Consider the following 27,054-nt stretch of genomic DNA (forward strand, 5'->3'; position numbering starts at 1 on the left):
TGATTGTTTAGTGATGATTGTTTAGTGAGGGTTGTTTAGTGATGATTGTTTAGTGATGGTTGTTTAGTGAGGGTTGTTAAGTGAAGTTTGTTTAGTGATGATTGTTTAGTGATGATTGTTTAGTGAGGGTTGTTTAGTGATGATTGTTTAGTGATGATTGTTTAGTGAGGGTTGTTTAGTGAAGTTTGTTTAGTGATGATTGTTTAGTGAGGGTGGTTTAGTGATGATTGTTTAGTGAGGGTTGTTTAGTAATGATTGTTTAGTGAGGGTTGTTTAGTGAGGGTTGTTTAGTGATGACTTTAGTGAGGGTTGTTTAGTGATGACTGTTTAGTGATGATTGTTTAGTGAGGGTTGTTTAGTGATGATTGTTTAGTGTGGGCTGTTTAGTGATGATTGTTTAGCAAGGGTTGTTTAGTGAAGGTTGTTTAGTGATGATTGTTTAGCAAGGGTTGTTTAGTGAGGGTTGTTAAGTGGTGATTGTTTAGTGAGGGTTGTTTAGTGATGATTGTTTAGTGATGATTGTTTATTGAGGGTTGTTTAGTGAAGTTTGTTTAGTGGGGGTTGTTTAGTGAAGTTTGTTTAGTGAGGGTTGTTTAGTGATGATTGTTTAGTGAGGGCTGTTTAGTGATGAATGTTTAGCAAGGGTTGTTTATTGAAGGTTGTTTAGTGATGATTGTTTAGCAAGGGTTGTTTAGTGATGATTGTTTAGTGAGGGTTGTTTAGTGATGACTGTTTAGTGATGATTGTTAAGTGAGGGTTGTTTAGTGATGATTGTTTAGTGAGGGCTGTTTAGTGATGATTGTTTAGCAAGGGTTGTTTAGTGAAGGTGGTTTAGTGATGATTGTTTAGCAAGGGTTGTTTAGTGAGGGTTGTTTAGTGAGGGTTGTTTAGTGATGATTGTTTAGTGAGGGTTGTTTAGTGATGATTGTTTAATGAGGGTTGTTTAGTAATGATTGTTTAGTGATGATTGTTTAGTGAGGGCTGTTTACTGATGATTGTTTAGTGAGGGTTGTTTAGTGAGGGTTGTTTAGTGAAGTTTGTTTAGTGAGGGTTGTTTAGTGAAGTTTGTTTAGTGAGGGTTGTTTAGTGCTGATTGTTTAGTGAGGGTTGTTTAGTGATGATTGTTTAGTGAGGGTTGTCTAGTGAAGTTTGTTTAGTGAGGGTTGTTTAGTGATGATTGTTTAGTGAGGGTTGTTTAGTGATGATTGTTTAGTGAGTGTTGTTTAGTGATTATTGTTTAGCGACGGTTGTTTAGTAATGTTTGTTTAGTGAGGGTTGTTTAGTAATGATTGTTTATTGAGGGTTGTTTAGTGATGATTGTTTAGTGAGGGTTGTTTAGTGATGATTGTTTAGTGAGTGTTGTTTAGTGATTATTGTTTAGCGAGGGTAGTTTAGTGATGATTGTTTAGTGAGGGTTGTTTAGTAATGATTGTTTAGCAAGCGTTGTTTAGTGATCAATCTTTAACGAGGGTTATTTAGTGATGATTGTTTAGCGAGGGTCTAGTGAGGGTTAGTTTGGAGATGATTATTTAGTGAGGGTTGTTTAGTGAAGTTTGTTTAGCGAGGGTTGTGTAGTGATGATTGTTTAGCAATGGTTGTTTAGTGATGATTGTTTAGCGAAGTTTTTTTAGTGAGAGTTGTTTAGTGATTGTTTCACAAGGGTTGTTTAGTGAGAGTTGTTTAGTGAGGGTTCTTTAGCGAGGGTTGTTTAACGAAGTTTTTTTAGTGAGGATTGTTTAGTGATTGTGTAGCAAGGGTTATTTAGTGATGATAGTTTAGTGAGGGTTGTTTAGTGATGATTGTTTAGTGAGGGTTGTTTAATGATTGTTTAGCCAGGGTTATTTAGTGATGATTGTTTAGTGACGGTTGTTTAGTGATGATTGTTTAGTGAGGGTTGTTTATTGATTGTTTAGCCAGGGTTATTTAGTGATGATTGTTTAGTGAGGGTTGTTTAGTGAAGTTTGTTTAGCGAGGGTTTAGTGAGGGTTAGTTTAGAGATGATTGTTTAGTGAGGGTTGTTTAACGAGGGTTGTTTAGTAAGGGTTGTTTACTGAGGGTTGTTTAGTGATTGTTTAGCGAGCGGTGTTTAGTGATGACTGATTAGTGAGGGTTGTTTTGTGATGATTGTGTAGCTAGGGTTGTTTACTGATCATTGTTTAACGAGGGTTGTTTAGTGATGATTGTTTAGCAAGTGTTGTTTAGTAAGGGTTGTTTAGTGAGGGTTGTTTAGTGATTGTTTAGCAAGGGGTGTTTAGTGATGATTTTTTAGTGATGATTGTTTAGTGATGATTGTGTAGTGAGGGTTGTTTAGTGATCATTGTTTAGCGAGGGTTGTTTATTGATTATTGTTTAGCAAGGGTTGTTTAGTGATGATTGTTTAGTGAGGGTTGTGTAGTGATGATTGTTCAGTGAGGGTTGTTTAGTGATTGTTTAGTGAGGGTTGTTTAGTGATGATTGTTTAGTGAGGGCTGGTTAGTGATCTTTCTTTAGTGAGGGTTGTTTAGTGAAGTTTGTTTACTGATGATTGTTTAGTGATGATTGTTTAGTGACGGTTGTTTAGTGATGATTGTTTAGTGATGATTGTTTAGTGAGGGTTGTTTAGTGAAGTTTCTTTAGTGAGGGTGTTTTAGTGATGATTGTTTAGTGATGATTGTTTAGTGAGGGTTGTTTAGTGATGATTGTTTAGTGAGGGTTGTTTAGTGAAGTTTATTTAGTGAGGGTTGTTTAGTGAAGTTTGTTTAGTGAGGGTTGTTTAGTGATGATTGTTTAGTGAGGGTTGTTTAGTGATGATTGTTTTGTGAGGGTTGTTTAGTGAAGTTTGTTTAGTGATGATTGTTTAGTGATGATTGTTTTGTGAGGATTGTTTAGTAATGATTGCTTAGTGATGATTGTTTAGTGAGGGTTGTTTTGTGAGGGTTGTTTAGTGATGATTGTTTAGGGAGGGTTGTTTAGTGATGGTTGTTTTGTGAGGGTTGTTTAGTGATGATTGTTTTGTGAGGGTTGTTTAGTGATGGTTGTTTTGTGAGGGTTGTTTAGTGATGGTTGTTTTGTGAGGGTTGTTTAGTGATGATTGTTTTGTGAGGGTTGTTTAGTGAGGGTTGTTTTGTGAGGGTTGTTTAATGATGGTTGTTTTGTGAGGGTTGTTTAGTGAGGGTTGTTTAGTGAAGTTTGTTTAGTGAGGGTTGTTTAATGAAGTTTGTTTAGTGAGGGTTGTTTAGCAAGGGTTGTTTAGTAAGGGTTGTTTAGTGAGGGTTGTTTAGTGATTGTTTAGCAAGGGGTGTTAGCAAGTGATGATTGTTTAGTGATGATTGTTTAGTGATGATTGTGTAGTGAGGGTTGTTTAGTGATCATTGTTTAGCGAGGGTTGTTTTGTGATCATTGTTTAGCAAGGGTTGTTTAGTGATGATTGTTTAGTGAGGGTTGTTTAGTGAAGTTTGTTTAGTGAGGGTTGTTTAATGAAGTTTGTTTAGTGAGGGTTGTTTAGCAAGGGTTGTTTAGTAAGGGTTGTTTAGTGAGGGTTGTTTAGTGATTGTTTAGCAAGGGGTGTTAGCAAGTGATGATTGTTTAGTGATGATTGTTTAGTGATGATTGTGTAGTGAGGGTTGTTTAGTGATCATTGTTTAGCGAGGGTTGTTTTGTGATCATTGTTTAGCAAGGGTTGTTTAGTGATGATTGTTTAGTGAGGGTTGTGTAGTGATGATTGTTCAGTGAGGGTTGTTTAGTGATTGTTTAGTGAGGGTTGTTTAGTGATGATTGTTTAGTGAGGGCTGGTTAATGATCTTTTTTTAGTGAGGGTTGTTCAGTGAGGGTTGTTTAGTGAAGTTTGTTTACTGATGATTGTTTAGTGATTATTGTTTAGTGAGGGTTGTTTAGTGATGATTGTTTAGTGATGATTGTTTAGTGAGGGTTGTTTAGTGAAGTTTGTTTAGTGAGGGTTGTTTAGTGAAGTTTGTTTAGTGAGGGTTGTTTAGTGATGATTGTTTAGTGATGATTGTTTAGTGAGGGTTGTTTAGTGAATTTTGTTTAGTGAGGGTTGTTTAGTGATGATTGTTTAGTGAGGGTTGTTTAGTGATGATTGTTTAGTGAGGGTTGTTTTAGTGATGATTGTTTTGTGAGGGTTGTTTAGTGAAGTTTGTTTAGTGATGATTGTTTTGTGAGGATTGTTTAGTAATGATTGTTTAGTGATGATTGTTTAGTGAGGGTTGTTTAGTGAGGGTTGTTTAGTGAAGTTTGTTTAGTGAGGGTTGTTTAGTGATGATTGTTTAGTGAGGGTTGTTTAGTAAGGGTTGTTTAGTGAGGGTTGTTTAGTGATTGTTTAGCAAGGGGTATTTAGTGATGATTGTTTAGCAAGGGTTGTTTAGTGATGATTGTTTAGTGAGGGTTGTGTAGTGATGATTGTTCAGTGAGGGTTGTTTAGTGATTGTTTAGTGAGGGTTGTTTAGTGATGATTGTTTAGTGAGGGCTGGTTAGTGATCTTTATTTAGTGAGGGTTGTTCAGTGAGGGTTGTTTAGTGAAGTTTGTTTAGTGATGATTGTTTAGTGATGATTGTTTAGTGATGATTGTTTAGTGAGGGTTGTTTAGTGATGATTGTTTAGTGATGATTGCTTAGTGAGGGTTGTTTAGTGAAGTTTGTTTAGTGAGGGTTGTTTAGTGAAGTTTGTTTAGTGAGGGTTGTTTAGTGATGATTGTTTAGTGACGATTGCTTAGTGAGGGTTGTTTAGTGAATTTTGTTTAGTGATGATTGTTTTGTGAGGATTGTTTTGTAATGATTGTTTAGTGATGATTGTTTAGTGATGGTTGTTTTGTGAGGATTGTTTCGTAATGATTGTTTAGTGATGATTGTTTAGTGAGGGTTGTTTAGTGAGGGTTGTTTTGTGATGATTGTTTTGTGAGGGTTGTTTAGTGAAGTTTGTTTAGTGATGATTGTTTTGTGAGGATTGTTTTGTAATGATTGTTTAGTGATGATTGTTTAGTGATGGTTGTTTTGTGAGGATTGTTTCGTAATGATTGTTTAGTGATGATTGTTTAGTGAGGGTTGTTTAGTGATGATTGTTAAGTAAGGGTTGTTTAGTGATGGTTGTTTTGTGAGGGTTGTTTAGTGATAATTGTTTTGTGAGGATTGTTTAGTAATGATTGTTTAGTGAGGGTTGTTTAGTGATGATTGTTTAGTGAGGGTTGTTTAGTGATGATTGTTTTGTGAGGGTTGTTTAGTGAAGTTTGTTTAGTGAGGGTTGTTTACTGGTGATTGTTTAGTGAGGCCCTGCGATGGACTGGCGACCTGTCCAGGGTGTATCCTGCTTTCCGCCCGAAGACTGCTGGGATAGGCTCCAGCACCCCCCCGCGACCCTGACGGAGAAGCGGCTTAGAAAATGGATGGATGGATGGATGTTTAGTGAGGGTTGTTTAGTAATGATTGTTTAGTGAGGGTTGTTTAATGAAGTTTGTTTAGTGAGGGTTGTTTAGTGATGATTGTTTAGCGAGGGCTGTTCAGTGATGATTGTTTAGTGAGGGTTGTTTAGTGATCATTGTTTAGTGAGGGTTGTTTAGTGATCATTGTTTAGTGAGGGTTGTTTAGTGATCATTGTTTAGCGAGGGCTGTTTAGTGATGATTGTTTAGTGAGGGTTGTTTAGTAATGATTGTTTAGTGAGGGTTTTTTAGTAATGATTGTTTAGTGAGGGTTGTTTAGTAATGATTGTTTAGTGAGGGTTGTTTAATGAAGTTTGTTTAGTGAGGGTTGTTTAATGAAGTTTGTTTAGTGAGGGTTGTTTAGTGATGATTGTTTAGTGAGGGTTGTTTAGTGATGGTTGTTTTGGGAGTGTTGTTTAGTGATGATTGTTTAGTGAGGGTTGTTTAATGAACTTTGTTTAGTGAGGGTTGTTTAGTAATGATTGTTTAGTGAGGGCTGTTTAGTGATGATTGTTTAGTGAGTGTTGTTTAGTGATCATTGTTTAGTGAGGGCTTGTTAGTGATGTTTGTTTAGCAAGGGTTGTTTAGTGAAGTTTGTTTAGTGAGGGTTGTTTATTGAAGTTTGTTTAGTGAGGGTTGTTTAGAGAGGGTTGTTTGGCGAAGTTTATGTGAACCAGTCTCATTCTCCCCGTCTCACGCTCAGTAAACAGAGGCCACTGCTGTCCAGCTCACAGCAAACACTAATTTATGTTTTGGCCTTTTCAAGAGGTCAGAAATGCACCCTGGAGTAAAAGTCTGATGTTTTCACAGTGGAAAACGTTACTAACAGTGTCACATTGCACAACAGTTTGAACATCAACAAGTAATTAGCTGAAAACAGTGAAAGTCTCAGAGTTTCTGCTATTCATCAGTGAGCTGTGTTTTTATTCAGAATTCCTTCAGATTGGAATGTTTTCACAAGATCATGGACAGATTTGTATCCCCAAAACATGAAATGCCTAATCTAATGATGATGAAGGAGAACGAGCGAACACGGCCAGTAAAGAGCTGCACTCAGACTTTAATACAGGATAACGCTGTTCTACACTTCACAGGCCAAGAGCAGTTATTATACTGACTAATTTACTGAGGAAATGATAAAGCAATTTCATAAATACGTCCCCAGCCAGTGACTAACTCAGCAGGTGGGCAGATTCTGTGCCAGTTTCAATCAGTTCAACCAGATCCATTTCATCATGTGAATAATTCCTCCACAGAGAGCTCCAGACAGATTTATAACAGTTTGGCCAGAGCTCTAGATTTGAACTTATCTCCAAATGCACAAGTTGATCAGAGATAAATCAACTTATAATATAAATTCAAACTGGTCAATTTTCTACAGTTAACTGAAATAAGGTTACTTGAGGTTGGGACAAAACCTTGTATCTCCATATTTGTTCTTTTATTTGTTCATTTAACTGATTTTGAAAAAGCCATTCAAGCAAATTTCCTGAATTTCTTGGAAATATATCTTCTTGACTTATTAACTTCAATTCAGGTTTTTTCCTTCTGTGAAGTCCCTGTTTTGGAGATGGATGTTTGTCCCAACAGCAGCCACATGTATGTACAGTACAGAGCTGTGGTCAACATCTCTGGTCCTGGAGATCCATCTTCCTGCAGAGGCTAGTTACAACCCCGATTCCAATGAAGTTGGGACGTTGTGTAAAACATAAATAAAAACAGAATGTTCAAACAGATAAACTTTATTGTGTTTTGCAAATATTGACTGATTTTGAATTTGATTCCTGCAACACATTCCACAGAAGTTGGGACAGGGGCAACAAAACACTGGGAAAGTTGAGGAATACTCAAAAAACAACTGTTTGGAACATTCCACAGGTGAACAGGCTAATTGGAAACAGGTGAGTGCCATGATTGGGTATAAAGGGAGCATCCCTGAAAGGCTCAGTTGTTCACAAGCAAGGATGGGGTGAGGTTCACCACTTTGTGAACAACTGCGTGAGCAAATAGTCCAACAGTTTAAGAACAAAGTTTCTCAACATGTAATTGCAAGGAATTTAGGGATTTCATCATCTACAGTCCATAATATCATCAAAAGATTCAGAGAATCTGGAGAAATCTCTGCAAGTAAGTGGCAAGGCAGAAAACCAAACAGAAAACCAGAAAATGCCCGTGACCTTCGATCCCTCAGACGGCACTGCATTAAAAACCGACATCATTCTTTAATGGATATTACCACATGGGCTCAGGAACACTTCAGAAAACTATTGTCAGTGAACACAGTTCATCGCTCCATCTACAAGTGCAAGTTAGAACTCTGCCATGCAAAGCGAAAGCCACATATCAACAACACCCAGAAACGCCGCCGGCTTCTCTGGGTCTGAGCTCATCAGAGATGGACTGACTGAAAAGTGTCCTGTGGTCTGATGAGTCCACATTTCAAATTGTTTTTGGAAATCATGGATGTCGTGTCCTCCGGGCCAAAGAGGAAAAGGACGGTCCGGATTGTTATCAGCGCAAAGTTCAAAGGCCAGCATCTCTGATGGTATGGGGGTGTGTTAGTGCCCATGGCATGGGTAACTTGCACATCTGTGAAGGCACCATTAATGCTGAAAGGTACATACAGGTTTTGGAGCAACATATGCTGCCATCCAAGCAACGTCTTTTTCAGGGACGTCCTGCTTATTTCAGCAAGACAATGGCAAGCCACATTCTGCACATGTTACAACAGCGTGGCCTCGTAGTAAAAGAGTGTGGGTACTAGACTGGACTTTCAGTCTTCCACTGAAAATGTGTGGCGCATTGTGAAGCTCAAAATACGACAACGGGGACTGTTGAACAAAAGCTCGCTCAGCATATCTGGCCTCGCTGATTGAGAATAATAAATATAATCCTAGAGTTCTGTTTAGTGTGATCACAAAAAATCAGGCAGGTACTGAACCAGAAATCCCAGCAACTCTCACCAGTGAAGTTTTTATGGACTTCTTTAATAATAAAATTAAAAATATTAGACAACAAATTCAACCCACAGTATTAAACCCAACTTGGCTGTCATCTGACTTGGCTGATATAAAACAAAACACAGTTGTAGAAAAGGAAACCTTTTACCCACTCCCACAGCTAGAAGTAGAGAAGATTGTCTCTTCTGCAAATTGCACAACCTGCATACTCGATGCAATTCCCTCAAAATTACTCAAAGAAGTACTGCCAGTTATTATAAACCCTATTTTAAGTATAGTAAACACGTCCCTTAGTCTGGACCATGTACCCAAAGCTTTTTAACTAGCAGTTATCAAACCCCTGATCAAGAAACCAAATCTTGATGTCACCGTTTTGTCAAGTTACAGGCCTATTTCTAATTTACCATTTATATCAAAGATCTTAGAAAAAACTGTGGCCCAACAACTTAGTTCATATCTACATAAGAACCATATATATGAAAAATTTCAATCTGGATTCAGGCCACATCACAGCACTGAGACGGCTCTAGTTAAGATAACTAATGATCATCTTGCCTCTGATCAAGGCTACGTATCCCTGTTAGTGCTATTTGACCTCAGCACAGCTTTTGATACAATAGACCACAATATTCTCCTGGAAAGGTTAGAAAACATGGTTGGAGTCACAGGGACAGCCCTATCATGGTTCAAATCTTACCTAACAGAACGTTATCAGTTCGTTAGTGTAAACAATTTATCTTCCAGTTATTCAAAAGTAAGATTTGGAATTCTCCAGGGCTCTATTTTAGGACCTTTATTATTTATTCTATACATGTTACCGTTAGGCACAGTTATAAGTAACCATGGTATTAACTTTCATTGTTACGCAGACGATATGCAACTGTACATATCAGCCAAGCCTGATGACAAATACAGATTAAAGAAAATAGAGGACTATGTGAAATACTGGGTGTTACGGAACTTCCTCCTACTAAACAGTAACAAAACAGAGGTTCTCCTTCTGGGTCCAAAATTAGCAAGAACAGGCCCGTAGCCAGCATTGTGATGGGGGGGGATCTTTTTCCCCCAAAAGTGGACTTCATTTGGCTCTCTACTCCAATGCCCCCTAAATACACGAGCACACTTCAAACCTTTTAATTTAGACATATTTTATTCATTATAAGTTTGTTGTGAGTCTGTTGTTGCTGTCCTTATTTGTTCGTCTGTTGCTCCCCACTGTTAACATAAATTTGATATAAATGTAAGTGTTACTCAAACTTCCTACATCTGTGATGTGACTTCATTGTCTGTCTCTGTTGCTCACCTCAGTTGTCTGTTGCTTTGTTCCATTGTCTCTGTTGCTGCCCTCCATTGTCTGTCTCTGATGTTGCTGTCTTTTATTGCCTATCTCTCTACTGTTGACATAAATAGATAAGAATTACTTCATGAGGTACACTATCGGTATGGTCATTAAAACTTAAACATGAATTAATAATGATATAAATTGAAGTGTTCCGTCTTATTCAAATCTTCCTACAACTGTGCTGGGACTTCATTGTCTCTCTCTGTTGCTCACCTAGGTCTGTTGTTGCTCTCCATCCTCTGTATCTCTGTTGCTGTCTGTCTCTGCTTTTCTTTATTGTCTGTCTATTTTTCCTCTCCATCTTTTGTATCTCGCCTTCTTTATTTTTTTAATTGGGTCTTGCCTTCACTGTCTGTCTGTTTTTCCTCTCCTTTAGGGTCATTTTACGGGAAATCGGACACTTTGGAACTCAACCGACACAGATATTCATCAAACTTTGTGCATTTTTAGTGGCAATGTAGAACCCCAGAACTGCATGTGCATGAATCTGGCACTAATATAAAGGGAGAAATGGACTAAGAATGTTTTAAGTAAGAGGGTAGGGCACTACACATTCAACCTTGATTATGTCAATTTAAATTACAAACAGATGGTTTTGATGCTGTTTGAAAGCTCTTTTCTGGCTCTACAGAGAACACAAACAACATTGAACTCAACAGTTAGGCCCTTTTTAGTGGCAAGGTAGAACTCCAAAACTGCATTTGCATGAATCTGGCACTAATACTTCAGAGGTTGTTCATGACATTGCAGGCTATGTGTGGAAAAGATACTGACCATTTTAAAATAGTGGTTTTTTTTGTTTTTTTTTTATACTCGGCTAACTGTTGAGTTTCACTGCTACTAGCTGTTGATAGCTCACCCTCCAAATGCTGACCCACTGAATAAATACAGCAAAATAATAAATTTAGAAACATTTCCATATTTAACCCCTTTTATACACCTCTATACTGTATTTTATATTTATATAATTATTTATATGTATTTTATTTACTATGGCCTTAGGAGCAACCCTTCGATCCCCCCTGGCTACGGGCCTGAAGAAGTAAATTACCAGATTTAATCTTAAATCTCGCCAACTTTCCAGCCACACCTGGCTCAGCAGCAAAAAATCTTGGCCTCCTAATTGATTCAGATTTATCATTGACTTATAAAGCCCTACATGGGCTCACTCCTGAGTACTTTCAAGACCTTATTTCTCATTTTGAGCCATCACGACCACTCAGATCACAAAGTGCTGGCTTATTAATAGTCCCCAGAATTCAGAATGTTTCAGCTGAGGGAAGAGCTTTTCTTATAAAGCCCCCAAACTCTGGAATGATCTTCCAGAAAATGTTTGGGACTCAGACACAGTCTCAATCTTTAAAGCTAGGCTGAAAACTCACTTGTTCAGTTTAGCTTTTGGTAGTTAATGTCCCCCCTTAGATAAAGGCAGCAGATCTGGGGGTCCATTGACACAGGGAATTATAGTAAACTGAGACGCTGGTGCTGTTGTCCCGCTGCTCGCACGCGGTCACTCAGGTTTGTGGACGGTGGAGTGGAGGGATGCCAAACTGGTTCTCTCCTTTTAGTTAAGCTGTCATAGTCAGATCTGCCGGAGTCGTTAGCCACACTCTGGAAATTTTCACATTCACTGTTTTACGTACAAACAGACAGAATAAAACTAATGCCCTCTCCCTCCTTTTTTTCCGAGTATACAATCGCCCACATGTCCGGCCAGACACTGAAGGACAACTGACTGTCGAGCCCTCCTGCCACCCACTTCAGTCCAGCTGCCCATGCCCCAGCTACCACCACCTGCCTTCGACTAGCTGCCCACCCCACACTGATGTTCTCATAGACTCCTAGCTATTCCTACTACCAATACTACTGCTATTAATATTAGTAGTGTAATCACTTGTAGGTAGTTTGACCAGAGGAGGATGGGTCCCCCCTGGTGAACCTGGTTCCTCCCAAGGTTTCTTCCTCAGTTCTGAGGGAGTTTTTCCTTGCCACTGTTGCCCCTGGCTTGCCCGCCAGGGTTTTTTTTTTCCATTTTTTACATTCTTAAAACTTTGTCTTTTCTGGAATTCTGTGAAGCTGCTTTGTAACATCTGTTGAAAAAAGCGCTATACAAATAAATTTGATGTGATGTGATTTGATTTGATTTGAGCAACTGAAGTTGTACATCAAGCAAGAATGGGAAGGAATTCCACCTACAAAGCTTCAACAATTAGTGTCCTCAGTTCCCAAACGCTTATTGAGTGTTGTTAAAAGGAAAGGTGATGTAACCACTGTAAACATGCCCCTGTCCCAACTTCTTTGGAACGTGTTGCAGGCATCAAATTCAAAATGAGTGAATATTTGCAAAAAACAGTAAAGTTTATCTGTTTGAACATTTAAATATCTTGTCTTTGTAGTGTATTCAATTGAACATAGGTTGAAAAGGATTTGCAAATCATCGTATTCTGTTTTTATTTGTTTTAGACAACGTCCCAACTTCACTGGAATTGGGGTTGTATACGCCATAATCTGCCTCACCTGCTGCAGCTAATTAATCACTTAATCATTAATTCTTGATTGATTGGATCAAGGGCAGTTCAGTCATGTCCTGTAGGCTCAGGGGATCAAACCAGTGACCTTCTGGTCACAGGGCTGGTTCTCTGACCTCCCGTCTGTTCTTTTTAAGCATGTGGAACAAAAGTGATGATGACTGTGATATTAACCGGTTTCTGTCTCGTTGTAGGGAACTTCATGACCGTGAGAGATGGAGAACCTCACAGACGTTCCTGCTAAAGGCCTCGTTCTGACGTGTAACCTGACCAACCACGACTTCATCTTCAACGTCATCCCGCTCGTCTACAGCTGCAACTTCCTTCTGGGCATTGTGGGTAACAGCATGGTGGTGGCAGTCATCTACTACCACCTGAAGCTGAAGACAGTGGCGAATGTCTTCGTGCTGAATTTAGCGCTGTCAGACCTGACGTTCCTCATCACTCTGCCCATGTGGGCCACCTACACAGCTCTGGGCTACGACTGGCCGTTTGGAGACTTCCTCTGTAAGGCAGTGGCGGGTTTAGCCTTCTTCACACTTTACGCCAGCGTTTTTTTCCTCACGGCTCTTAGCATCGACCGATATTTAGCCATTGTCCACCCTGTGGAGTCCCGGCAGTGCCGGACGGTGGCGTATGCCTGGTGCGTGTGCGCTCTGGTTTGGCTCTTTGCCTTTGCCCTCAGCCTCCCAATGACGTACATCCGCAAAACACACTTCATCAAACACGCCAACGTGACCGTGTGCGGCCTGCTGGACACAGAACACAAGAGCTTATTGGCCGCTCTGAGTTTGATGAAGGCTGTTTTCGGCTTCCTGTTGCCCTTAATCATCATCCTCACGTGTTACTCTCTGATTGGCCGAGCCCTGCTAGAGGCAGGGCAAATCCAGAAGAGTTCCAGGACGCAGGGGGATGAAGTTCTGCGGATGCTGGCAGCCGCCGTCCTCTCGTTTTTCCTCTGCTGGGCTCCTCACCAGGTCTTCAACTTCATGGAGGCCTTGCTAATGCTAAAACAGATCAGCGACTGCGCTGTAGTGGCAGTGATCGACACGGCCATGCCCTTCGCCATCTGCATCGCCTTCTTCAACAGCTGCATGAACCCCATCCTGTACGGCTTTGTGGGGAAGAACTTCCGCAGGAGCCTCCTGAAGCTGCTGAGATGTTCCTCCTCCAGCTCCATTCTGAATCATCCCAACCTCAGCACCAAGATGAGCACCCTGTCCTACAGAGCATCCGAAACAGCGCAGAGTGTGGAGAGGAAGAACACAACGCTGCCGCGAGAAAACTGAGTGTCCACGGGAGCTACTAGGCTAACATAGCTAATATGTAGTTAGCATTTAGTTTAGTTAGCGTTTAGCTAAGTGCTAATTTACATGTAACAGTGTGTTTTAAGCTTTACACCAATCAGGCGTAACATCATGACCTCCTCCTTGTTTCTACACTCATTGTCCATCTTATCAGCTCCACTTACTGTATAGCTGCACTTTGTAGTTCTACAGTTACAGACTGTAGTCCATCTGTTTCTCTGATACTCTGTTACCCTGTTCTTCAGTGGTCAGGACCCCCATGGACCTTCACAGAGCAGGTACTATTTGGGTGTGGGATCGTTCTCAGCACTGCAGTAACACTGACGTGGTGGTGATGTGTTAGTGTGTGTTGTGCTGGTGCAAGTGGATCAGACACAGCAGTGCTGCTGGAGTTTTTAAACACTGTCCACTCACTGTCCACTCTATTAGGTACGGCTACCTTGTCGGTCCACCTTGTAGATGTAAAGTCAGAGACGACAGCTCATCTGCTGCTGCACAGTTTGTGTTGGTCATCCTCTAGTCCTTTATCAGTGGTCACAGGACGCTGCTCACAGGACGCTGTTGGCTGGATATCTTTGGTTGGTGGACTATTCTCAGTCCAGCAGCGACACTGAGGTGTTTAAAAACTCCAGCAGCACTGCTGTGACCGATCCACTCGCACCAGCGCAACACACACTAACACACCGCTACCACGTCAGTGTTACTGCAGTGCTGAGAATGACCCACCACCCGAATAGTACCTGCTCTGTGAGGGTCCAGGGGGGTCCTGACCACTGAAGAACAGAGTATCAGAGAAACAGATGGACTACAGTCTGTAACTGTAGAACTACAAGTGCAGCTATACAGTAAGTGGAACTGATAAGATGGACAATGAGGTGGTCAGAACATTATGCCTGACCGGTGTATTAGTTTCATAACTCCAGAGATAAAACTAAAGAAGCGAACTTCAGACCCAGAGCACTGACTGTATATGGGCTAAAGGGGAAACTGGAGCAGAGACAATATCACACAATGGCTGTTTGTTATGATGAAGAGAGTCTGTTATATTCAGGTTAATGTGTCTGTAATAAATGCCTCCTATAATAATAATGTGTGGGATTAAAAGGTGCCTGATGTTAAAGTCCGTTAAAGAGCCCAAACCCTACGCTTTTATTGTGTAGAGCTCCACTTATAACATCTGTGTGTTTAAGTAAAAAAAAAACGTCGTCATGATTGTTTTCTGCTCTTTGTCTATGCCTGACGGTTAGACGGGCTGTTACTGTCACTGTGCCTTTAACTGAGTGTATGTAAATGAGCTCTGCTCTGACTGGCCACTCCTGTAAAAAGCAGTCTGGGCTGAAGCATAACTTCAGCGTGAATGGGCGGGGCTGAACGTACGTAGGTTGAATGGATGGGGTTAAACCTCTGCAAACTGAATGCTCTGGTTTTTATGATGTCACAAAAACATGTTTAAAAGTTTGTTTGATTCTCACATGAACGGTACGCTTTGAATCTTTAACGTGGCTCGTCACACCTTCCTTTCAGAAAATTTCATTTTTCTGTGATATTGGCCCTTTAAAGGCGTAATGACTGAAATTATGAGGACTGATGTCTGTGGTTTGTGATGGCTGCTATACATAAATAAATATTTATATGTGGCAGAAGTCACTTCTGAGGACTCCATAAACCTCTCTTTGTGATTGGTCGTTAGCCAAGACCGACGTTACAGCACTAAAAAAATGTAGTTAAAAATCTAAAACTTTAATGGTGAAGAATAAATAGCACAACCTTTTTAAATTTTATTTTCTACAATTTTACCACCAGCATTACACATAAAAACACTGAATTATACAGAAAACTCGGTGGAGCGCCCCTTCAACACCAAGCAGCGCTTCTCCGAGCTGCCGCGAGGGGGCTCCAAATCACAGCTCGCCATCTGCAGCATTTAAAGCGTAAACACGAGCGCGGGTCGAATTCATATCTTCAGAATAAAAGCCGCTCCATGTTAGAAAGTCGGTTTAATGCTCAGAATAAAATGAAGCAGAATTCCTTTTTTAATCTGACCTCAAGCTCAGCTGCAATTCAGATTCAAGACCTTACATTTATGCTTCAGAATTGTGTAATAAGCTTTAACATATTTAGTGTAATGATTATAATTATTGTAATTCAGACGGACTGTGATGGACTTGGTGGTGGGGGGATGTTGGGAGGTGGGGGTGTTTGTGACTGTAGGTGTGTCCAGTACAGTCAGAGACCACATGACCTCTAAGAGTCATTGCTGCAGCAGTATAAACAGGCTGTAAGCACGCAGACTCTCTCTCTGCCTGTCTGTCTGTCTGTCTGTCTCTCTCTCTCTCTCTCTCTCTCTCTCTCTCGTCCTGCCCTGCGGTGGTGAAGAGCTGCTGCGGTTGGTGTTGGTGTCTCCGGCTCATGGCAGGTAGGAGAAAGAGAGGAAATGGACAGAATAAAAGGAGGGGAGAGGCTTTAAAAGCTGCAGGCTTAGCTCGGCTAGCAAGTTGGCCTCTGCGTCCCCAGCTTCTCTTTCGAATTCTCCGTTCCACCTTAAATGGCGCAGCAGTTAAATGTAACATTTAAGGTGGAACGGAGAATTCGAAGAGGAAGCCGACTTCGCTCGCAGTGTAACTGTCATTGCGCTCTTCCTGTTTATCAGCCGTTTCGGAATTTTTACTGTTAAAGGGGAATTCCACCGATTTTCCAAAATTCCCCCTTAATCCAGTGTGTGAGGTGTAATCAGAGGTTCAGAGCAATTTGGTATGAAATGGTTCAGACGTCTTTACAGTGGTGGTGATAGGAACCAGGCGTCGCCATGACTACAACACAGATATAGACGTTTTATTTACCATCCAGAACCAACAGAGAACCTACACAAGTCTTCTGAGTTTATAGGGAATGCTGATGATGGAAAATCTGGTTTTCTTTGGGGACTATTTTGCCGCACAGCGCCCTGCATGTCTCCCTCCACCATGAATGGAGTTGAAGTTCTCTAAACTATCATAAAACAGCGCCTCAGTCATCAGGCAGTGAATTCAGAACCATTTCATGTAGGAACTTTCTGTGAGGAGTTTTTAGAGGGAGATGTCTGGTTCCTATCATCACCACTGTGAACAGCTCTGACTCAGTAAGTTTATCTAGAACAGAGAACCGCACTGTTTACATTTTTCCCACTTAGTTATGGAGAGAATTTTGTAAAAATTGTTGGAAAAATCATTTTATTAGGGGTAGGTTTGTTCCATTATGCCCCCCGCCCCCATGCCATAATAGTAGTAATAATAATTATAGTAATAATCATAGTCATAAATTACTGTAGCACCCAGCATTAAGTGGATTATTGCCTTAGTGATCTATAATAATTATAATAATTGTGTATGAGACTGTAGTATTTTTCTCCTCTGAGATTTCTGTAGTGTTCTTATATTAATCTGCAATTATGTACTGTTCTGAGAACTAGTGTTATTAATGTATATCCTTATCGGGGGGTGTGTGTGTGTGTGTGTGTGTGTGTGTGTGTGTGTGTGTGTGTGTACTCAGACCAGGCCTTTGTCACTCTTGCCACCAATGATAACTACGCTAAAGGAGCCATGGTTCTGGCTCGGTCCCTAAGGAACCATGGCACGAGCCACAAACTCGCTGCTCTGATCGGGCCGCATGTTTCAGAACCGTCCAGGTAAGGAGAACAAGCCTGACCATCCCTAATAATCATTAAGCATTATCTTAATAATCAATAATCGGTCATATCTGCTGGTGATATTTTACCTTCTGGAGGTGATGTTCTGTAGCTTCAGATGATCTGAGCTCCAAAACCTGCTGTAGCTCTCCTCCTGTTGGACAGAGGGCGTTCAGCATTCAGCTCTCTGACTCACTGAGTTTTCCTGGTTTGTGAAATGCTGATGTGCTACTGGGCGGTGTTGTGTTGTAGAGCGGTGCTACATAAACTGTACGATGAGGTGCGTCTGGTGGACGTGATGGACAGTGGAGATGAAGCTCACCTGGCTCTGATGAAGCGTCCTGACCTCGGGGTCACTTTCACCAAACTGCACTGCTGGACCCTCACACACTACAGCAAGTGTGTGTTCATGGATGCAGACACACTGGTGAGAACAGCTGCATTACATCTGTGGTTTAGCTCCGCCCATTCAGCCTACAGCGGGTTAAGCCCCACCCATTCAGCTACAGTAGTGTTTGTTGTTTGTTCCTTTTCAGGTTGTGTGTAACGTAGATGATCTGTTTGAGCGTGAGGAGCTGTCGGCGGCTCCTGACCCCGGATGGCCCGACTGCTTTAACTCCGGCGTGTTTGTGTTCCGGCCGTCCGTCGAGACGTACGGAAAACTTCTGACGTTCTGCACAGAGAACGGCAGCTTCGATGGTGAGCAGCTCAGATTCATCATGCCATTCATGATTAGATGAGTCGATTTAAGTTTTACTTCAAATCGGTATACGCTCTAACATTCCCATGATCCACTGAGTCGTTTTGACAGACATTATATTACTGGTCAGTGTTATTTTGCTCCACCCACTGGTGCACAGTGACATCATCAAAAAAACAGATGTTTCAGAGGTGGGGCAAAAGTCAGTACGGTTTGATGGAAGATTATAGCAAAACAAGAATTTACTTCTTGTTACAGTGGTAGTGATAGGAACCAGGTGGCGCCATGACTACAACACAGATATAGACGTTTTATTGGCCATTCAGAACCACCAGAGAACCTACGCGAGTCTTCTGAGTTTATAGGGAATGTTGATGGAAAATAGTGGAAAATCTGGAATAATGAGTTTTCTTTGGGGACTACTTTTCCCGGAGCGCCCTGCATGTCTCCCTCCACCATGAATGGACTTTAAGTTCACTAAACTATCATAAAACAGCATCTCAGTCATCAGGCAGTGAATTCAGGACCATTTCATGTAGGAACTTTCTGTGAGGAGCTTTCAACATCTGGTTCCTATCACCACCACTATGAACAGTTCTGACTCGGCAAGTTTATCTAGAACCGAGCGTTTCACACCAAACCACTCTGAATGACTCTGTTCAAACCTTAACCACTGAATTACACAGAGAATTTTGGGAAGTGGGTGAAGTTCCTCTTTAAAGCTTCTCATTCACTTCAGTGAATTAAGTATCTTAATCTTCTGAGGGCCGTCTGGACGCCTTCGTTTCTCAGACTCGGTGGAGTTAAATACGTCTTGATCCTTATCACTGAACGCTCAGCAGGGGGGTTTGTGTTTTTGTGCCCCTGCTGACTCTCCGGGGTTATTTTAGTGGTGGATGTTGAACAGGATTAGACTGGTCACTCCTCCTTCTCCCACTGGGCTTTTATCTCCTCTCCACTGCATGGATCATGCATGATCAGCCTAAACACTCGGTCTCCTTTAAGAGATAACCGCTGGTTTTTAGGCAGCTGGGTGGCAAAGTCATTTCCTCTGAAGAGGAGCTGAGTTTGTTGGTCTAACACAGGAAGTGCAGAAGGTTGAGCAGAGTTTGGCAAGAATATGGCGAAAGTGAAGTGGCACCACGTGATCTGTGTGTTTAGGTTGTAACTCATTTAGTCACACACTAATGTTTTTCTTGTATTTCATCTCTAGACATTTATTAAACCTGCTGCCAGCGCTTTAGTTCCTGACCAGCGTTTATCGCTGCAGTACCTGTTTGTTTTTGTGGTTTTTATCATAAATCTCATTCTCAGACTCACTCTCTGCATCTCAGAGATCAGAGAGATGGATCCACACCCAGTAAAACGGCTGCTTTTAGACTGAGAACTTCAGCTGCCAGCGAGACGTTTATTAAAAGTTCTTTGATTCTTCACCTCTGAAGACCAGTTTACGGACTCTAGGCTCTGTTGGAGCAGCACTAGGGCATCCCCGGGACTGGGTAGCACCAGGTTCGTGAATGTTTGTTTATACCGAGTTTGGGTGTAAAGTCCTTATTTACACTGGTTACTTTCACACTGTCCTTTTACTAAATTTGGTTGTGCCTCAAATCCGTAAGCTGTGTCTCAAACAGTACCAACTAACACGTGCAACAGCAACATGATCAGAACTGGTCCGTAAACCTGCTGCCATGGAAACGCGGCAGCTGCCCTGACTGAATGTCCGGCCTGTAAGAGGACAATGTGAACAGGTTAAACTGAATGAGTTAATTTAGCCACAGAATGTGCAGCTTTCTAACCGCCGGTTTCTGGCTGAGCGACAGCAGGTCAGTTCAGTGCAGCTGCGGAGTCTTTGAGCTGGAGCAGTGCGTGTCCTGTTAAACCAGACTGACCATTAGAGCTGTGAGGAAAATCACACCGTCCAGCGGTTGGAGTCTAGAGTGGGTCTGGGGGTGGTTATGTGCGGGTCTGTGGGGGGTAAAGTCTGAAAAGTCCCGGCTGCTTCACTCCTGTTATCTTCCTGAGTGTATTGTGATGTATGAGGGACTGAAAAAGTCAGGGTCAGAGGTCAAGGTCTGAGTTACAACACCCTCCTGCTCCTGTGGCTGAGAACCAGCAGACCTGTGGGAACATTTTCTGCTTTGCTGGGCGTCCACGTTTACGCTGCTTTTGACCGTGAGACGGTCCTTGTTGGCCCCCCTTATCTGAGCCTTATTTTTGGAGCAAACAGTCTTTGAATGCAGCGACTCTGAGGTTGTGCTGACACAGCTTGTATGATCTCCTTAGAAAAGCACTGACCAATAGAATTAGGAGCAGGTACACGAGTCTAGAGCCTTCTTCATAAAAAGTGAAGTGACCCCTCAGAATAAGATGTCGCTACTATAAACAGATTTGTTAGCATCAAAAATGGCTTCATTTCAAAGTAGAAAAATACATGCACTGCAAGTGGTGATGCGTTGTGGTTGTGATGTGATGCGTTGTGAGGTAATGTGTTACAATGTGTTGTGGTGTTTGTGATGTGATTTTGTTTGTGATGTGTTGTGAGGTGATGTAATGTGCAGTGATGTGTCGTGCAGGTGGGGATCAGGGGGTCCTGAACAGTTTCTTCAGTGACTGGGCCACAGCAGACATCTCCAAACACCTTCCCTTCATCTATAACCTCAGCAGCATCGCCATCTACACCTACCTCCCTGCCTTCAGACAGTGAGTACACGATCCAGGCCTTTAAAATCAGAAACACAGCTGCTTCTGCTCGTTAAGCTCCTCCTGCTTTAATAATCAGCAATGTTATCTCTTTTATTTCAATCTCGTTTTGTGGCGGCTCACGGAGAGATTCTACATCCTGATCCAATTCATCATCACCGCTTTTCTAAAATCTGATTGGCTGAGTTTGGTTCTCCTGTAAAACACTCAGATACACACTCAACCGTGCCCACGTCACATTAACTCTACTACTGAAATGGAGGAAATCCACTGCGCTGTGATTGGACAGTTGTTCTGCTCACAGTCTGAAAGAGAGCTAACGGGCCAAGGGGGCACCAAGATGGAGCTAACGGGCCGGGGGGGGGCCAAGATGGAGCTAACGGGCCGAGGGGGGGCCAAGATGGAGCTAACAGGCCGAGGGGGGGCCAAGATGGAGCTAACGGGCCAAGGGAGAGCTAACAAGCCAAGGGGGAGCTAAGATGGAGCTAACGGGCCAAGGGAGAGCTAACAAGCCAAGGGGGAGCTAAGATGGAGCTAACGGGCCAGGGGGGTGCTAAGATGGAGCTAACGGGCCAAGGGGGAGCTAAGATGGAGCTAACGGGCCAGGGGGGAGCTAAGATGGAGCTAACGGGCCAAGGGGGAGCTAAGATGGAGCTAACGGGCCAAGGGGGAGCTAAGATGGAGCTAACGGGCCAAGGGGGAGCTAAGATGGAGCTAACGGGCCAAGGGGGAGCTAAGATGGAGCTAACGGGCCAGGGGGGAGATAAGATGGAGCTAACATGAGGCCAAATGGGAGCTAAGATGGAGCTAACATGAGGCCAAGGGGGAGCTAAGATGGAGCTAACATGAGGCCAAGGGGGAGCTAAGATGGAGCTAACATGAGGCCAAGGGGGAGCTAAGATGGAGCTAACATGAGGCCAAGGGGGAGCTAAGATGGAGCTAACATGAGGCCAAGGGGGAGCTAAGATGGAGCTAACATGAGGCCAAGGGGGAGCTATGATGGAGCTAACGGGCCAAGGGGGAGCTAAGATGGAGCTAACGGGCCAGGGGGGTGCTAAGATGGAGCTAACGGGCCAGGGGGGTGCTAAGATGGAGCTAACGGGCCAGGGGGGAGCTAAGATGGAGCTAACGGGCCAGGGGGGAGCTAAGATGGAGCTAACGGGCCAAGGGGGAGCTAAGATGGAGCTAACGGGCCAAGGGGGAGCTAAGATGGAGCTAACGGGCCAAGGGGGAGCTAAGATGGAGCTAACGGGCCAGGGGGGAGATAAGATGGAGCTAACATGAGGCCAAATGGGAGCTAAGATGGAGCTAACATGAGGCCAAAGGGGAGCTAAGATGGAGCTAACATGAGGCCAAGGGGGAGCTAAGATGGAGCTAACATGAGGCCAAGGGGGAGCTAAGATGGAGCTAACATGAGGCCAAGGGGGAGCTAAGATGGAGCTAACATGAGGCCAAGGGGGAGCTAAGATGGAGCTAACATGAGGCCAAGGGGGAGCTATGATGGAGCTAACATGAGGCCAAGGGGGAGCTAAGATGGAGCTAACAGGCTAAGGGGGCTTGTTTTTCTCACTCATTGGTTTGACTGGACAAAAGTCCATATTGTTGCTGTTAAAAGCGTGAAAAGCCTGTGAAGCTTGTTTTGTTTTGTTTTCTTTTTGTTTTCCAACAACAAGATTCACAAGCAAAATGTCACGTATCAAAATGAGTGAAAATGAGTTTTTTTCAATGTGTTTCGGGCATTTTGATAAACTTTTCTTGGAGGTTTTATTTTTATTTGAAACCTTTGGGCGCAGACTAAATTCCGAACGAGGGGCTTCAGTTTGTGTTGAAGTGCAGATAAGAACAAAGTTCAAGAAGCTAAAAGACCAGTTTAACTCGGCCACAGTGCCGGACTGCGCACGGTTTAGCGAACAGGCCTGATGTAACCGCCGAGCAGCATTTAAAGGTGATGAGGTCACAGTCCTGTCTGTCCTGCAGCGGTCGGTAACAGGAGCCGAGTTTGGGGAGGTTGGGTTGGGTGGGGGGGCTCTTGTTCTTGGCTTTGACCCCTCGGCACGCACACACCAGCTCCTTTAAATAGCAGCTTTATTCTGGGGTCCTTATGCAGCCGGACTGTCGTTTGACATGTCTGCACATGATCTGTTTTCCGTAGCGGTGGTCACTCTGTCCTGAGACCCTCTGTGAGGGTCTGGTTGTTTTCACTCTACGCTGAATTTCCGACTTTATGACAGGAGCGCAGAGCCCGGTACGGTTCCAGCAGCACCTGCCAGTGCTGTTATATTCTTACCGATTACAGCACCAGGCTGCTTAGTGAAGACTCTCAGATGGTTTTCCAACATTTTGGACGATGTTGGTAGCTGCTCGGGTCTGGGGGGCTGAATCTGGGGGTCTGCTGTTGGAGTGGCCCTAAAATTATTAAATAAATAGTCCTAGTCGTGAAACCCGACCGGCCTAGCTGAGCTCTAAGCTGATGTAAAGTCCTCGATACTCACTCACCTGTGACCCACACACAGCCTGGATTCTGTATTACTGTGGTGACTCAGTAAAAGTCGCATGGTGTTGATGTACTGATCTCTGACTGTTCGACTGGTGAACTGATGAAGCAGCTCCGTCTTCAAACTGTGTTGGAAATATTATATATAAGAAATGAGCACAGCCGAATGCCACAGCCATGCCGTATTTACTCGAGGGAAGCTCAGTGTTTGTGATGAGCCCCGAGCTTCTGAGTCGATAAGGGCAGCGGCAGCTGCTGGTAGTTGGATTATAAACCGGTTTGTGAATCAGCAGCCACACCTGAGCACTGCAGACTGAAATCAACATGTTTAAACATGATATTCTGACTGGGATAGAACCTCATTAACACCCCTGCTCTTTATTTTAGCAGGGACTCGTAATGAACAGACTCTTCAAAAGTAAACAAACGTAATTACTTCCTGTTGTCGTAAGTCGAACCTGAAGATGGTATAAGAACCCAGTTCTGTTTAAACTGAGGAGCTGAGAACTCATTTTCTTACCTAGACCTAATCAGCTGGCTGACCGGCTTAAAGACAGTCGACGGGCTAAAAGGTGACTGGATAAACTTTAGGGTGCCTGACAGGCATTTATAAATATTGTAAGAATAAAGTGTCACTCAAACATCTTATATAACTAAAATGTCTGTTTGTGCCTTAAATATATAAAACACTGTGAAAGTTGTTGTGGCTTCTTCAGAACAGCTGCAAACAATAACAGTGTCTAAATCCCAGTGGCTGTTTGTGATGATTTGGTGAGCAGAGCTACTTCCAGTGGTGTGAAACACAGAAACCTTCTCTCTATTTTCTGAGCTGCATTATTTTATGACCACAACGTTGATGAAAGGAGTGTAACATACAGCAACGGCGCCTGAAAGCTCTTATGCTCTTTCAGCAATTTGACCATAACATGCTCTTAACTACGTTTCTTGGCAGAATTAATAGTTAATCTGGATTATTATTATTAATATATGATGTATTAAACCTCCCCCCCCGCCCCTGTCCTTCAGGTACGGCCACAACGCGAAGGTGGTCCACTTCCTGGGTAAAGTGAAGCCGTGGGATTACGTGTATGACCCCCGCAGCAGGTCACTGAAGGGTCAGACAGTGGACCCGGACCTGCAGCCCAACTACCTGCTGCAGTGGTGGGAGTTATTCTCCTCTTCTGTGGCTCCGCTGATGAAGGAGGAGTACGGAGACCAGCCCTTCCACTCGGGACTGTCTGAGGTACAGCTGCACCACACACACCCACCGAGCACGGAGAGAAACCATTAGAACCACCGTACCGCTCACTGCGCTGTTCTCCTGATCTGTAAAGGAGCCACAGCAGGTTCTTTGGAGCAGTTGAACCACTTTTGGTTCCTTAAAGAACTTAAATCCTTAAATCTGCTTCTTAGACTGTTCCTCAGGGTCTGTATTTCTGTGCTAAATCAGTGTGGACTGACTGGGAACCCTGAGAACCACTGTTTTAAAGAACCATCCGCTGAAAGGTTCTCTGTGGAACCAGAAGTGGTTCATTGTTCCAAAGAAGAGCATGAGGCAGGAGAACGCTACAGTGTGCAGGTCACACTGTAAATAAGCATGTCTGGAGAAACTGTTTTAAAGTTTAGAGAACCACCATGTGATGCGAGGATTTGTGTAGAACCGCAAGTACAGGGTAAGAACAGTTCTTCTTTTAGAGAAGCTTTATTGTAGTAGTGTGAAACACTGACCAGTGCACGAATAACCAGGGTCCTCATTGGTCACTCTTTGAGCAGTTTTATATGGTGAAATTTAACCTGTGAATTAGTGAGTGCTGAAAGCGGGAGCCGATAGAAAATGAGACTTCAGAGCTGTGGTCTCTTCTGTCTGTCTAAAATATATATGGACAAAAGTATTGGGACACCTCCACATCACACCTACAGGAGCTTTTATGAATCCCATTCCAAATCCATAGGCATTAATATGGAGTTGGTCCCCCTTTGCAGCTCTAACCGCTTCCACTCTACTGAGAAGCTTCTACAGAATGTTGGAGAGAGTCTGTGGAATGTCTGTCCATTTCAGCCAGAAGAGCATCTGTGTCCACTGATGTTGGACGAGAGGGTCTGACTCACACTCTCCATTCTAGTTCATCAAGTGTGTGATGGGTTTGAGGTCAGGGCTCCTTGCAGGCCACTGGAGTTCCTCCACACCAAAATCACCCAGTTCGGCCTTTATGGAGCTGCTTTGGTCACTGGGGCTCAGTCACGTTGGAACAGGAAACGTTCTTCCCCAAACTGTTCCCACAAAGTTGGAAGAGAATTGTCCAAAATGTCTTTGTGCTGAAGGATTAAGGATCCCCTTCACTGGAACTAAAGGTTCTAGATCAATCCCTGAAAAACAGCCCCATATAATCATCCCTCCTCCACCAAACTTTACAGCTGGCACAGTGGAGTCAGGTAGGTAATGTTCTCCTGGTATTCACCAAACCCAGACTCATCCATCAGACTGACAGCTGGAGGAGCTGATTCACTCCACAGAACACGGTTTCACTGCTCCAGAGTCCAGCTTTACACCACTCCAGCCGACACTTGGCATTGTGCATTTTGATGTTAGGCTTGTGTTCAGCTGCTCAGCCATAGAAACCCATTTTCTGAAGGTCCTAATGTGCAGTTCTTGTACTGATGCTGCTTCCGTTACTCGCTACATGTTGGATTCCTGGGAAGATATTTAAAAGCTTCTCAGTTTCTCAGAAAAAACTAATTACAATAAATACAAATAGCACTAATACAGTGAAGTGTTTTATGTATGTGTGTCTTTTTAACAAATTTTCAAGCAGTACTGTGTGGGTATTTGTATGCATGTTATGTTGTGTGCAAAAGTTTGGGCACCCTTGGTCAGGTTCCATATTTTGATTTTCTGTGTGTGAATACATGAACACACCCTCTAGAGATACTAATGCACAATTTAATATTCAAATATTGTTTGAAGTGCCAAAACTGTCTGTGTGCGTACATACACACATTTTTGGAAGAAAACCTGATGCCGATGTGGTGTTAGTGTGTGTTGTGCTGGTATGAGTGGATCAGACACAGCAGTGCTGCTGGAGTTTTTAAACACTGTGTCCAGTCACTGTCCACTCTATTAGACACTCCTACCTTGTCATTCCACCTTGTAGATGTAAAGTCAGAGATGACAGCTCATCTGCTGCTGCACAGTTTGTGTTGGTCATCCTCTAGTCCTTCATCAGTGGTCACAGGACGCTGCCCACAGGACCCTGTTGGCAGGATATTTTTGGTAGGTGGACTATTCTCAGTCCAGCAGCAACACTGAGGTGTTTAAAAACTCCTGCAGGTGTGTGTGTGTGTGTGTGTGTGTGTGTGTGTGTGTGTGTGTGTGTGTGTAATATATTACACACACAGTGAAAGCAAACTGGAAAACTGCTATTTGATTAGAGCTGAGGTTCTGCTCTCCTGTCCTTGTTTCTCTCTGTAGAACGGGTTCCATGGTGGAGCTTCTGAGACGAACAGTGGTCCTTCTCCTCTTCCTCCTCCTCCTCCTCCTCTTCTTCCTCCTCAGATGTCCTCTCAGGAGCGGAAGCAGAGGTGGGAGCAAGGTCAGGCTGATTACATGGGATCGGACGCTTTCTCGAACATCGAGAGGAAACTCGACTCCTTCCTGAAGTGAAGAACTCCAGAATGTGCCACAGTTAGTTTTATACCAGCTTCCATTAAAGCATGAAAACACAGTTCTGCTGTTCTCCGCCCGCATTCGACTGGAGCTGCAGCGTTTACTTTCTGTCTTTCTGGTTTGTTGTTGATGTGGATCGTCTCCCGGTGAACAGATCTGAACCCCAGAATATTTTTATACCTGTTTAGAACCAACTATGCAGCTCCCCCTCAGAACCCTCACTGTGACCCGGCCGTCTGGACAGCTTCACCGCGTTAATTAAGCCTTGTGCTGGATTAAATTCATGG

The 27,054-nt window shown here is 43.0% G+C and overlaps 2 protein-coding genes across 2 annotated transcripts in view; both read left to right on the forward strand.

The window, feature by feature from the left end:
- agtr1a (angiotensin II receptor, type 1a) overlaps nt 1-13,737 on the forward strand; it is a 31,027-nt gene extending 17,290 nt beyond the window's left edge. The window contains exon 2 of the mRNA XM_037546432.1: nt 12,433-13,737. Coding sequence (XP_037402329.1) covers nt 12,454-13,527 — 1,074 coding nt within the window. The 5' untranslated portion in view covers nt 12,433-12,453 and the 3' untranslated portion in view covers nt 13,528-13,737. The remainder of the gene's footprint in view (nt 1-12,432) is intronic.
- A 2,069-nt stretch (nt 13,738-15,806) lies between these two features.
- On the forward strand, nt 15,807-26,870 carry gyg1a (glycogenin 1a). The gene is made up of 7 exons (XM_017687386.2): nt 15,807-15,961; nt 17,074-17,209; nt 17,462-17,636; nt 17,746-17,908; nt 20,483-20,609; nt 24,130-24,346; nt 26,573-26,870. Exons 1-7 carry the CDS (start codon nt 15,955-15,957, stop codon nt 26,762-26,764), a joined length of 1,017 nt encoding a protein of 338 aa, XP_017542875.1. The 5' UTR covers nt 15,807-15,954; the 3' UTR covers nt 26,765-26,870.
- The last annotated feature ends 184 nt before the right edge of the window (nt 26,871-27,054 follow it).

This window comes from Pygocentrus nattereri, chromosome 17, assembly GCF_015220715.1.
Source record: "Pygocentrus nattereri isolate fPygNat1 chromosome 17, fPygNat1.pri, whole genome shotgun sequence".
NCBI classification, from domain to species: Eukaryota; Metazoa; Chordata; class Actinopteri; order Characiformes; family Serrasalmidae; genus Pygocentrus; species Pygocentrus nattereri.